This window comes from Dendropsophus ebraccatus, chromosome 3 (genome assembly GCF_027789765.1).
Source record: "Dendropsophus ebraccatus isolate aDenEbr1 chromosome 3, aDenEbr1.pat, whole genome shotgun sequence".
Classification (NCBI taxonomy): Eukaryota; Metazoa; Chordata; class Amphibia; order Anura; family Hylidae; genus Dendropsophus; species Dendropsophus ebraccatus.
In genome coordinates, this window is record NC_091456.1 from 187376984 (window position 1) to 187391476 (window position 14493).

General features: G+C 46.3%; 2 protein-coding genes across 2 annotated transcripts in view; both read right to left on the minus strand.

Annotated features, from left to right (window-relative positions):
* The window catches only part of LOC138786728 (oocyte zinc finger protein XlCOF6-like), a 622195-nt gene that overhangs the window by 489396 nt on the left and 118306 nt on the right, over positions 1-14493 (minus strand). The window lies entirely within an intron of this gene.
* LOC138786812 (gastrula zinc finger protein XlCGF57.1-like) lies at positions 12117-13092 on the minus strand. The gene has a single exon (XM_069963876.1). It carries the CDS (start codon positions 13010-13012, stop codon positions 12164-12166), a length of 849 nt encoding a protein of 282 aa, XP_069819977.1. The 5' UTR covers positions 13013-13092; the 3' UTR covers positions 12117-12163.

Here is a 14493-nt window from a genome sequence, read left to right on the forward strand (position 1 = left end):
AGCAGAAGACCACACCGGGTGCCACTCCTTTCAGCTAAGAACAGGAAACTGAGGCTACAATTTGCACAAGCTCATCGAAATTGGACAGTAGAAGATTGGAAAAACGTTGCCTGGTCTGATGAGTCTCGATTTCTGCTGCGACATTCTGATGGTAGGGTCAGAATTTGGCGTCAACAACATGAAAGCATGGATCCATCCTGCCTTGTATCAAAGGTTTAGGCTGGTGGTGGTGGTGTCATGGTGTGGGAAATATTTTCTTGGTACTCTTTGGGCCCCTTGGTACCAATTGAGCATCGTTGCAACACCACAGCCTACCTGAGTATTATTGCTGACCATGTCCATCCCTTTATGACCACAATGTACCCAACATCTGATGGCTACTTTCAGCAGGATAATGCGCCATGTCATAAAGCTAGAATCATCTCAGACTGGTTTCTTGAACATGACAATGAGTTCACTGTACTCAAATGGCCTCCACAGTCACCAGATCTCAATCCAATAGAGCATCTTTGGGATGTGGTGGAACGGGAGATTCGCATCATGGATGTGCAGCCGACAAATCTGCCGCAACTGTGTGATGCCATCATGTCAATATGGACCAAAATCTCTGAGGAAGCTTCCAGCACCTTGTTGAATCTATGCCATGAAGAATTGAGGCAGTTCTGAAGGCAAAAGGGGGTCCAACCCGTTACTAGCATGGTGTACCTAATAAAGTGGCCGGTGAGTGTACGTGACATAAGAGCCAAGAATGTAAAATCATCTGGTGCAGCTAAGCACTTTATTGATCACCATGAAGGAGATGTAACATTTTTCACTTTTATGGGTTTAGAAAAAGTAACCAAAAATGTAAGAGGTGGTGACTGGAAGCAGAAGCTCCTCACTAGAGAAGCGTTCTGGATTCTTAAACTAAATACACGCTTTCCTGCAGGTTTAAACTTCAGATCTTCTTTATATCTATGAATAGTTTTTAAAAAACCTATGCTGATACTTTTAGTGCACCACTTTTTCATCCTTAGGACGTCAGTTCTCTCTTCATTTGAATTTTGCTCTACAATTGTAATTGCTAATGGTGCGTTTACACGTAACGATTATAGTGCGAATTTGCGCGATATTGATAGAATTCGAACGATAATCGTACGTGTAAATGCGGCGAACGATCAAACGACGAACGAGAAATCGTTCATTTTGATCTTTCAACATGTCATCAAACAGTTGTTTGTCGTTCGCAAAAAATTCGCAGATCGTTCCGTGTGAACAGTCGTTCGCCGATTTAACCAATGTGTGAGATAGGCTTAAGCGATCGCAAAACGATTTTCCGTACGCTATATCGTATCGTCTAAACGCTGATCGTTATGAAAAAAAAAATCGTTACTCTGACATAGTTAATCGTACGATCGGGCCAATTATCATTTCGTGTAAACGCACCTTAATCAGCATTGTGCAGGTTGCTTGTCTTTTCCCCTTCCCCACTCCCAAGTCTGGTTCAAACCTTGCTTATTAATTAGTCATCTGATGTGTGAACCTGACTGGATACCATGTGGTGAGAGGGTGTTTCTTCTGTTGTTTTAGTTGTATGTCTATTATTCATTTAGCTGTGATAAAGGGAGGTTACAGCCGAAACGCGTCTAGCTTACATGTACCTGTTCACATGCTGTATTTTATGGAAGTTTTTCCTACAATAAAGTTAGTGTACATGTAGCGGAGCTGTATGTGTACACAGTAGAGCTGTATGTGTGTAATGTACATGTAGCTGAGCTGTATATATGTAATGTACATGTAGCTGAGCTGTATGTGTGTAATGTACATGTAGCTGAGCTGTACGTGTAATGTACATGTAGCTGAGCTGTATATGTGTAATGTACACGTAGCTAAGCTGTATATGTGTAATGTACACGTAGCTAAGCTGTATATGTGTAATGTACATGTAGCTGAGCTGTATGTGTACACAGTAGAGCTGTATGTGTGTAATGTACATGTACAGTTATGGTTAAAAGTTTTGAGAATGATACAAATATAAATTTTTAAAAAGTCTACTGCTTCAGTTTTTTTTTTGTTTTTTTTTAATTTAAAGTTTTATTTTATTTTCAATAAGAACAACAAACAAAGGACGTTGAGTCCCGTTTAAGACATAAACCACGTAGAAACACAATAACAAGGCAATATGCAAGCAGTATAAATCAAGGCGAATAGCCAAACAAGTATAGTTGGTACCTGACAGGGCCATAAAACCTGGCTACAAGGTGATAATTGCATGAATTTAGCAATAACTTAAAAAGAAAAACTTTGTCATGAGAAATTAGACATAGTGACACAAAAAGACAAGGACAAGAAGACACAGACACTGGGGGGGGAGGGGATGTTGTTAGCTGAATAACTTGCGTTTATAATGACATTCATTATGTTAAACATTTCGGCCGTGCCTACCAGTAGGGCGATGAGAATGGACCACGCGAGGGGAGGACAGCTCCCATGTTGAAAAGAGCAGGATTGTTCAAACAGCCACGGTTCTATAAGAATCGGTGGAACGAAAGAGCAACCACGGGCTCCAGGTGGCTGTGTACTTCTTTACAGCTGTTGGGGTGACCGCAATAAGATTCTCCATATCATGTATTTGGGCAATTTCAGCGAACCAATCATCTAATGTTGGGGGCTCCGTGGATCTCCACCGTTGGGGTAGCACTGTCTTCGCTGCCTGCAGGAGATGTCTAGCTAAGGACTTCTTGAAACGGGATTGGGCAGTGGGAAACATATATAACAGCACTGCTTTTGGGGTGTTGGGGATAAGGACACCTATGACATTGTGTATGGTGCGTAGGATAGTCGACCAGTATCCCCGTAGCCGCGGGCACGTATACCATACGTGCGACATGGTCCCTAACTCTGTCTCCCAGGCCGAGCAGAAAGACGGTAAGTGCCGAGAACCTGAGGACAGTAACTGTTGGTATACCACAGAGATGATGTGTGGAGGACAGGGAGGGGACACGTATAGATGTTCGAAATCTGTCAGTTCCTGGTGCAAAGTGTGCGTACATTTAGTAGTGGAGTAAAAATGTTGCAATTGAGCATATTCAAACGAGTGCTTTACGGTAGGTGGGGTCGTATCCAGGATCGCTGACAGGGGTAATAGGGCGCCTTGTTTAAGTACCTGATGGAAACGGAGGACCTTGTCGGCTGGGAGCCCTAAGAAAGATGAGAAAAGTCCCGATGCAAACTGTGGGTTGTGTGTTATGGGGGTCAACGGTCCGTGTTTCCGGAGCAGGGGGTGGGATTTGCCTGCCAAGTGTAGGGAGGCTAACGTATGTCGAGTAACGTAGGACAAGGCGGTGTCATCTCGCAGGGAGGGTGACCAGGTCCAAGGGAGGGTGGAGAGGGGCCTGGGGCACTGTGCCTGCGCTGGTTGAACCCATAACTTAGAATTAGAATGATGGACCATGTTTAATATACGAGCATGTACACAGGCCAGGTAGTATAAGCGGCAATCTGGCAGACCAACCCCGCCCGCAGCCTTAGAGCGAGACAAGGTCTCTCGCCTAATCCTGGGACGACCCCTGGACCATACGAAAGAGGTGAAGCAGCGTTGCACTCGTTTCCAGAAGGAAATGGGGATGTGGATGGGGATGGTCTGCAGCAAATACAGAAGCCGAGGCATTAAAGTCATTTTCAAGATATTGATTCTCCCGAACCAAGAGAATTCTTTCTTGTTCCAGGTGTCAAGATCCTTGGTAAAGCGGGCCAGCAAGGGGAGGAAATTTACCTCAAACAGTTGGGAAAGAGTGGGGGGGATGCGGATACCCAGGTATGTGATGCCAGATATAGGCCATGCAAATGGGAAGTTGGATTGAATGGTACTAACCAATGTGGGGTCCAGGGACACGTTCAGGGCTTCAGATTTGGAGAGATTGATTTTAAAGTTGGACCAGGTTCCAAACTGTTCCAACCGAGCCATCAGGGCGGGGAGGGCTACATGCGGATTAGTAACATAGACAAGAAGGTCATCCGCAAAGGCTGAGCATTTATACTCCCGGTTCCCGATGCGGATACCCGTGATATCTGGGTTGGAACGAATCGAGGCTAATAAATTCTCCATGATTAAGGCGTACAGGAGGGGGGATAAAGGGCATCCTTGCCTGGTGCCATTAAAAATGGAGAAGGGGGCTGAGAACATCCCATTCACCTTCAATTGAGCCGAGGGGTTCTGGTATAAAACCAGTATTTTAGTAAGGAAAGGGGGCCGATTCCAACCTGTTAAAGGGTTTGTGTCAGGGAGGGCCACGAAATCCTATCGAAAGCCTTTTCGGCATCTAGGGAAAGGATCATTAGAGGAATGTGGCGCGTTCGCGCATAGTGGATAATATCCAGAGTTTTGAGGGTGTTATCGCGGGCCTCCCGCCCTGGCACAAAGCCCACTTGGTCAGGATGGATGAGGGAGGGTAAGTGGGCATTTAACCTATTGGCCAGTAGCTTAGAATAAATTTTTAAGTCCACGTTCAGCAGGGAAATTGGGCGATAGCTGCCACAGAGCTGGGGGTCCTTGCCCGGTTTTGGGATAAGAGTGATATGTGCGGTGGTAGCATGGGGCGGGAAAGGGACAGAATCCGAGATAGAGTTAAAGGCCAGGAGCAGCATAGGGGAGAGGAATTCCAAGAGGGCTTTATAGAACTGAGCAGTCAGGCCATCCGGTCCTGGGCTCTTCCCTCCGGGTAACTGTGAAATCACATAGGCGAGTTCATGCGCAGCAAACGGTTCCTCCAAGTCTCCCATGACCTCAGCGGGGAGATGCGTTGTGAGGGGTGGAGGAGAGAAGGGCCCAGGAGTCGTGACCCGAGTGGTCGGAAGGTGATATAGGGAGGAATAATATGCGTGGAAGGTGGATGCTATTTCCGAACTATGATGCGTGAGTTGGTGTGCGGAATTCCTGATGCAACCGATGTGCATTTGTGCCATCCGATTCTTCAAGGCTCTGGCCAACATGCGCCCACACTTATTGCCGTATTCATAAAATTTACTACGGCAAGTTTGGAGAAGTTGCCCCCAGGACGCTTCAAGGAGGCGCTTAACCTCCGAGCGGGCAACTTGCAAGTCCCGTAATATAGGTAGGGACAGGGGACGCTTATGGGCCAGCTCCAGGGAAGAAACCTTGGCAAGTGCCTTTTGCAGGGAGATGGCCTTCGCTTTTTTAAGCCTGGAGCCGTGCTTTATAAGCACTCCCCGGAGCACACATTTAAGCGCCTCCCATTGAATAAATGCGTTATAGTTTGCTTCAGATCAGCTAAACATACTGTATCCAGAAGCAAAGACTCATTTAAACGCCAGGACCCCGCAGTCTTCGATAGGAACGGTAGGGTAAGGGAGCAAAAGACAGGGGCGTGATCCGACCATAGTATGTTGCCTATGGAGGCAGTCGCCAACCACGGCAATGCACTATGTTGGATGAGGATATGGTCAATACGGCTGTATATCCCATGTGAATTAGAAAAAGAGGTATAATCTCGGTTCGCAGAATGCATCAAGCGCCAGGCATCATAAAGTTGTAGTTGGAGCAGGGCTTTTTTGACTTTTTTAATCGCTGGGTACGAAAAATTAGAGCAGCCTTTGGAATTGTCCAAGGACGGGTCTAATGTGAGATTAAGGTCTCCGCAGAAGAGCACGGTCCCCCTGACTAAGGGGAGGGATAGATCAATTAGGTTCATGAGGAAAGCAATTTGGTCTTGGTTCGGGGCATAAGTGTTAATTATGGTAAAGATATGGCCACTAATGGAGAGGGTAAGTATTAGGTATCGTGCCGCTGGGTCCGTCGTGCAGGATAGTATTTGACATGGCAGGGACTTGTGTATAGCTAGGGCCACACCCTTGGTTCTAGAATCAGGGTTATTGGCGAAGAACCATTGTGTACAGTGTCTGTCGCGGATCGTGGGTGCATGGCCTGTTTTAAAGTGCGTCTCCTGTAAGCAGAGTATATGTACCTTCCGGCGGTGGAAATGGTGGAGAACCTGCGATCTTTTCCGGGGCGTGTTCAATCCCCTCGCGTTGTAGGTTGCTACATGTAAATCCGCCATTCAGGAAAGATGTAGGTAGGCACCGCCGAAGACCTCCAGGGAATGTCCGGGACTGGGATATGAAATGAGACAGAGAAAATCAGGGTGGGGGAGACACAGACAAACAGGGGAGCACACAAAGACAACAACAGCAGTAAAGGCAAAACTGCAGCGTATACTCTAAGAACCTCAAACTGAGTACTACCAGGCCCGGAAATGTCCAGGCTGGGTTTCCCATCTATTGGGGGGAAGAGACAGCTAAGCATGTAAAGGCATAGACCTAAGGCTCCCTCCCAGACCCAGATGATGAAATGCAAACAAATTACAGGCATAACTCGGCTGAAAATCATAGAAACTGATTAAACAATAACGGGGGTAGCTACAGGGCTAGAGACGAGATGCTGTCCATGGCTCAGGGAAGGCGGGGCTCGGGAGCCAGCGTGGGCTGGGGAGTGCGAGGGAGAAGCCGGGGCAGGTCGGGGGCCATCTCGCCTGGAGGATCGGGGCCCCACGGGCGTCGAGTTGGGAGATCGGGGCGAGAAAGGCCTTTTGGTGCTCCTGGAGGAGGTCAGTAGCGAGGGCCACTCAGGTATGAAGATGTTGGTGATGTTTAAATCTCGTCGAAATCCCGGGATGTCTTCTGGCGCGCGCAGGGTGAGGGACCGACCATTCAAGCGCACAATGAGGGCGAAGGGGAATCCCCAGCGGAAGGGGATATTACGGTCACGTAGGATGTCCAACACCGGGCGGAGAGTGGCCCTTTGGGCCAAGGTATGTCGGGAGAGGTCCTGTAGGATAAGCAGATGCACTCCTCTGTAGGTGACATTGCGTCGGCGCCGGGCTCTTTAGTAGAGTAAAAGTGGACGCGCCAGATGACATCCCTGGGTCTCTGGTTGTCTCGGCTAGGGGGCTGTAGTGCCCTATGCGCTCTGTCTATCTCGATGTGCGTATTAGGTGGCTGCTCCAGGAGGTCATTAAAGATGGTGGACAGCACCGCAAGTAGATCAGAGGAAGGCACAGATTCTGGGAGGCCGCGGATCCTGAGATTATTGCGCCTGTTGCGGTTTTCAATATCGTCTATGTGTTGTTGCAGGACAAACAGCTGATCAGAATGTGATTGCACATCGTGTTGAAGGGCTAGCAGAGTTGTGGAGGTAGTCTCCTGCACAGTTTCCAATACATCTACTTTAGATGAGACCGTTGTGAGTTCAGCATGAAATTGCGCAAATTCATGTTTACATTCATCTAGTAGTTGCTTGGCCAGAGTGGAAATGTCGGTTTTAGTAGGAAGGGACTGGGTAAGAGCCCTGAGATCCGCCAGGGACACCGGCCTATTGTCATCCAGTACTGAGGGGCGGCTGGCAGTCAGTGGAAATGGCAAGTCAGGGACCCCAGAGGTAGCAGATTGGGAGCAAACCCTGAAAATAGGGGGGTGCCCTCCAGGGAAGAAGGTACGTCCGGCAGCCTCCTAGGTGACAATATTCGGCCGTGAGGTGAGACAGCAGTGGCCGGTGCGTGGATGAGGGCAACCGTGTGGGTTACAGCCGCCGTGGTATGTGAGCTCCCCCAAGAGGATCCTGTGGACCAGTGGGATGAGGAGGCTGGAGAGAGCCCCCCTTGATCAGGTTGGGGTAAGGGCAGGGGGTCCCCCAGCTGGGTTTGAGCAGGCATTGGGGGTGCGAACCATGGGTTGTGCTCCGCGCCGCCGTCCCATGGTGCTGTCTGGGGGTTGAGGCCTGGTGTGGCAGTAGTAGGCAGAAGGCTGCAGTAGTAGGCCCGATGGGGGGGTCGGCCTGGGAGCGGCACGGCGGTAGTGCCACGGATAGGGGGGCACAGTGCGGGGTCTCCGATGAGGGAGGGGGTACCTGCCGGACACTCTGGTCAGTGTCCTCCCGCTGCCGCCGCTCCTCCGGCTCGCTCTGGGTCTGCTGCGCGCCGCTCGGCCTAGGATCAAGATGGCCGCCGAAGGTCCCATCGGGCCGCCTGTGCAGCTGCGAGGAGGCCGGGGTAGTCGTCTCTGGTTGCTGCAGGGAGGTGTCGGTGCCGGCGGAGGACCTCGGTAGGTGTCGGTGCTCAATTGCGGCCACAGATGATCTTGTGCGGGCTGCTGTAGGGTGGTCAGGTGCCTCGTCAGCATGGCGGCGGCCATTTTCTGTGTCCTGCAGCTCCGTGCCTGATGCGGGTGCTGGTGTCTCCGGGCGGGCGAAATATGCCCCGATGTCCCCCTGTGGGGGTGTAGAGCGGGTTAAGGAATGTCCCCTGTTCTTTTTAGCGGTCTTCCCCATGTTGAAGAGGGCCGATACCAGCAGATTGTAGTCTGGGTCTGGAGGAGCTCAGGCTGAAGCGTCCTCACACGGCCATAGTTGGTCACGCCCCCCTCGCTTCAGTTTTTAAAATGGCAATTTGCATATGTCACATACACACTAGCACGTGACGTGGATGCCACTGCAAGGGGTTAATCTATTTTCACTCACTCAATCTTGCACTCACCTACCGCTTCAGGTGGCAAATTGAGCATAAATCCCACCCCAACACAGTCCAAGCACCTCAACACACACGCTGCCACCACCTTTCAAATTATAATTGAAAAAAATAATTGAAGCACATTACAAAGTTCTATAACTCTGTAATGTGCTTCAATCACCTGTCTGCCTCCTTTCCCTGTCTTTTCCCCCTTCCACCCCCCACCAGGAAGTGTCCTAACTCACACAGACCTAATTACTGTCGTCACCGTCACCAAGCTCTTCTCTCAGCTCCTTCTCCTGTTACACTAGCCTTCTCCTCCCCGCCTTTTCAGGTGACTCAGCTTGCTCAGCTCCCATTGGCTGAACAACTGCAAGCCATCACTTGGACTGGGGAGGGGGGGCTGCTGTAACAGGACCTAGACCAGCCCTCCTGCTGATGACTCATTCTCACAAGAAGGAGCTGCCTGGTGACGGTGACGGCAGTCATTAGGTCTGTGTGAGTTAGGACACTTCCTGGTTGGGGGTGAAGGGGGGAAAAGACAGGGAAGGGAGGCAGATAGGTGATTGAAGCACATTACAGAGTTATATAACTTTGTAATGTGCTTCAATTACTGGGAAAAAGTTTTTCATGGCACTTGTCCTTAGAGTGTAAAAGGACACTGTCAACCCACAACACCACTCACTGGCACTCACAGGGTTAAAACACTACATCCAAAGGCTATGGATTCTTAGAGCATACAAGGACCAAACTTATTAAAGTTTTAAGCTTTAATAGACAAAAGGTACAGTGCTTACAAAAAAAAAGTAAAATAAGATGACATACATACATACTATAACAGTATAAAATAAAAGGGAGAAATAAGCAGTAACTATCTAAGACTTACAATAGTCGTTGCCTTCCCAGGGGGTAGGAGAAATCATGGATCGCAGCTCAGTCAGACTGACCCCTACACTGCCATCCCAGTTTTGCTGTTGCCGCCATATTTTATACAGTCAAAACTCAGCTCAGATTTCAGAGCTGCCCATCAGGTGATTAGGATAATGAGTTGTCCCTGATTGGCCGCCCATCAGGTGATTAGGATAATGAGTTGTCCCTAATTGGCTGATTAGGTGATAATGGGGACGGACCAGGGACACCTCATTGCATATGTCCTGTAATTGAACCATTGCCCTATGGTTGGGGGGTGTTGTGTTTGAGTGGGTCTATCCATTCATTGAAGTAGATAAGAACTCCAGGTTTCCCCGAGACCCTTAATAAACCAGGCGTAGTGTTTCCTGACCAGAGATCCTCAATAAACTACCCAGAGTTTATGATGTTTCGACAAGCTAAGGTATAGTGAGTGGAATACACATAACGGTCTGTAGTGTGTGAATACGTAAAACACTTTCATACCACATATAATATAACTGTACACACAATAGGAACAGGGCTGTCCATATTCCTCACAGCATATACTCCAGAATGTTATAAAGAGTAATCAGCTTAACAGCAATTACTTGCGAAGTCAATATTTGCCTAGAAAATGAACTTTATCCCCCAAAACACATTTCAACATCATTGCAGCCCTGCCTTAAAAGGACCAGCTAACATCGTTTCAGTGATTGCTCCATTAACACAGGTGTGGGTGTTGATGAGGACAGGGCTGGAGATCAATCTATCATGATTAAGTAAGAATGACACCACTGGACACTTTAAAAGGAGGCTGGTGCTTGGCATCATTGTTTCTCTTTTGTTAACCATGGTTACCGCTAAAGAAACACGTGCAGTCATCATTGCACTGCACAAAAATGGCCTAAAAGGGAAGAGTATCGCAGCTAGAAAGATTGCACCTCAGTCAACAATCTATCGTATCATCAAGAACTTCAAGAAGAGAGGTTCCATTGTTGCCAAAAAGGCTCCAGGGCGCCCAAGAAAGACCAGCAAGCACCAGGACCGTCTCTTAAAAGTGTTTCGGCTGTGGAATCGGGCTACCAGCAGTGCAAAGCTTGTTCAGGAATGGCAGCAGGCAGGTGTAAGTGCATCTGCATGCACTGTGAGGCGGAGACTCTTTGAGCAAGGCCTGGTCTCAAGGAGGGCAGCAAAGAAGCCACTTCGCTCCAGAAAAAACATCAGGGACAGACGGATATTCTGCAAAAGGTCCAGGGAGTGGACTGCTGAGGACTGGGGTAAAGTCATTTTCTCTGATGAATCCCCTTTCCGATTGTTTGGGACATCTGGAAAACAGCTTATTCGGAGAAGACGAGGTGAGCGCTACCACCAGTCTTGTCTCATGCCAACTGTAAAGCATCCTAAAACCATTCATGTGTGGGGTTGCTTCTCAACCAAGGGAATCGGCTCTCTCACAGTCTTGCCTAAAAACACGGCCATGAATAAAGAATGGTACCAGAATGTCCTCCAAGAGCAACTTCTCCCAAACGTCCAAGAGCAGTTTGGCGATCAACAATGCCTTTTCCAGCATGATGGAGCACCTTGCCATAAAGCAAAAGGTGATAACTAAATGGCTCAGGGAGCAAAACATAGAGATTTTGGGTCCATGGCCTGGAAACTCACCAGATCTTAATCCCATTGAGAACTTGTGGTCAATCAAGAGATAGGTAGACAAACAAAAACCAACAAATTCTGACAAAATGCAAGCATTGATTGTGCAAGAATGGACGGCTATCAGTCAGGATTTGGTCCAGGAGTTGATTGAAAGCAGCCAGGGAGAACTGCAGAGGTCCTGAAGAAGAAGGGTCAACAATGCAAATATTGACTTGCTGCAGTAACTCATTCTAACTGTCAGTATAAGCTTTTGTTACTCATAATATGATTGCAATTGTATTTCTGTATGTGATAAAAACATCTGACAAACACACATAAAAACCAGAGGGCAGCAGATCATGTGCAAATATAATATTTGTGTCATTCTCAAAACTTTTGGCCACCACTGTACACAGCTGATCCACCAACGGCCATTGCTGTCCTAGGAGAAAACTTAATTTTATGCCAATGTCTTTTTTTTTTTTTAAATATATTTTTATTCAGATTTTACACACAAACTTCCCTAAAAAGGAAGAATAAACTTAAACATACAAAAAAAAAAAAAAAACATACAGAAAGAACAAAGGAAGCAATGGGGATAACAATATCTCTCAAAATACAGGCTTACAACCTGAGGCAGGAATAACAGTGTAAGCTAAACCGCATAATACAACAATAATTAAATGGGCCGTGAGGTTTTCAAGGTGTCACTCCCCGGTCGAGAGCTACTGCGGTCGACGATGGGACTCGTAAGCGTCCCAGAGTGCCCGCCACGTCTTGCTGACAGTACCATTCAGTATATCTAAAAGGATACATTATGTTGTGTATGTCCTGAGTACTGTAATGGGTTTCCAAGAAGGATCGCCAACGCCAATGCCAATGTCTATGGCTGAAATTGAAAGCTTGTTTTTTTGTTTGTTTGTTTTTTAAATTGTGATTTATTTTTTTCCAACTTTTGACACTTTTACAAGAACATGCATTAACACATTGGTCCTTCTGTAACAGTCCCAGTACTGAAGCTGGTCCTTCTGTAACAGTCCCAGTACTGAAGCTGCTATAGTTTGTCTGTTTTACTGAGAAATTGCTTATCTCCCAACAACAAGATTTGATTTCTGAGTAAAACATTTTCCACACTCCGAGTATTAAAATGGCTTCTCGTCTGTGTGAATTCTTTTATGTTTAGCAAGATTTGATTTATGAGAAAAACTTTTTCCACATTCTGAACATGAAAATGGCTTCTCCCCTGTGTGAATTCTTTGATGGTCAACAAGACGTGATTTCACTATAAAACATTTTCCACATTCTAAACATGAAAATGGCTTCACCCCTGTGTGAATTCTTTGATGGCAAAGAAGATTTGATTTCTTATTAAAACATTTCCCACATTCTGAGCATGTAAATGGTGTGGCCCCTGTGTGAATTCTTTGATGGTCAACAAGACTTGATTTCTCAGTAAAACATTTCCCACATTCTGAACATGAAAATGGCTTCTCGTCTGTGTGAATTCTTTGATGTTGAACAAGATTTGATTTATAATTAAAACATTTCCCACATTCTGAACATGAAAATGCCTTTTCGTCTATGTGAATTTTTTGATGTATAACAAGATTTGATTTTAAAGTAAAACCTTTCCCACATTCTGAACATGAAAATGGCTTCTCGTCTGTGTGAATTCTTTGATGCTTAACAAGATTTGATGTCAGAGTAAAATATTTCCCACATTCTGAACATGAAAATGCCTTCTTGTCTGTGTGACATCTTTGATGTTTAACAAGATTTAATTTATAAGTAAAACATCTCCCACATTCTGAACATGAAAATGGCTTCACCCCTGTGTGAATTCTCTTATGTTCAACAAGATGTGATTTCACGTTAAAACATTTTTCACATTCTGAACATGAAAATGTCTCCTCCCCTTTGTAAGTTCTTTGATGGTGAAGAAGACTGGATTTGACTACATTGCTGTGAGGGGCTGAGGGTGTATCTGGCATAGTGGACGGCTCCTCATATGTATCTTGTTTGATATGATCCTCTGAGGAGATCTGATGTCCCCCTGAGCTCCTGGTAGAATCATCTGCAAAGGAGAAAACACCATTTCTCTTATTTCCCAGTAATAGAAGCTTAAACATATTGCAGACATGGAAAGTTACTCTTTTTATGTAACATAATAAGAATGATCAGATCTGTTCCCATCCACAGGAAGTGTCAGGGAGAAGAATCTAGAAGCTGGAGGCCGGGGAGATGACGTCCTTAGTAGGAAAAGAAATGGAAACTCTTCTCAAATAAAAAATAGGACTACTGACCCCCTACATATCAATAACCTGAAATACAGAAAGTGCAACAGTAACCTACAGGTGCAAACACTTATTGTACATACTCCCCCCCCCCCCCCCCCCCGTATACACACGATAAAAACCTGCTCTATAGATATTACAAAATGAGGATCTTCGCCAAACTATTTGACCCTACAGAGTGCACCGTGTCACCACATTAAGGTGTCCTCAGAGACATGGTCCCTACTCCAGCATTCTCACACTAGCAATGGCCTCTCCTGGGCTGAATAAGCCTACAACTGGGCAGATGGGAGCCAAATCTCTATTTATAACACTTGCAGGACATGGGTGGAGTACAAGCCAACAGGAAGCAGCCGCAGCCCCTGCAACCTGAGAGGTATCTTATCTAAAGGGCCTTTACACGGCCTGATTATCGTAAAAAAAAAAAAAAGAAATTTAATCAATAATCTTCTGGTGTAAATGTGGCAACGATCACAACTACTACAAATATTCGCTTGTATGTCGCCGATCGTATCTTTCGGGCTTACCTCAAAATCATTGTTAATCCTTCTCCAGTCTTTCAGTGTAAACGCTCGTCGCTCACAGTATATAGATACGACCGCAATTACGGATATTCACAGAATATATACAACTGCATTTACTATGGTAATTATGATCGCATTATAAACGTTTCATAGCGATTTACCTTCTCGTTTATAACAAAAAATCATCACTTGTCGTTCACTAAATGAGCGATTTATCTGTATGTGTAAAAGGACCCTAATACTGCTCGGAGGGCTCAGTGTGTGTGTATGAGGGTATATATACACATATACATACAGGGGACAAATGTAGCGCCCAGGAGTAAGGTACCTGTGATCATGGACACCTGCGGACATTCACTATAATGGAAGGCCATCACTATCTCACTTTATTGTACTTTCAGGGGATAACTTGCACTGTGTTGTTTTGTTGTGCACACTTGTACTCGGTATATAAGGTCTTTTTGTCATGTTCACTGTAATTGCACTGTACCTGCACCATACTCTGAAGGGGTTAATATAAAGCCAAGCTATGACACAGGAAGCTTAGAAGCCGGTAGTTTCCCACTGTTGCTGTGAGATGGTGTGCAGAGCTGAGGTTTTGGAGGGGAAAAAACAGACACTGATCTTTTCAATGTTGTTTATGTCTAGAAAGAA

Bases quoted from the DNA above. Each gene is read 5' to 3' on its own strand.
- LOC138786812 (XM_069963876.1), bottom strand. From the start codon at position 13,012: ATGCCAGATACACCCTCAGCCCCTCACAGCAATGTAGTCAAATCCAGT.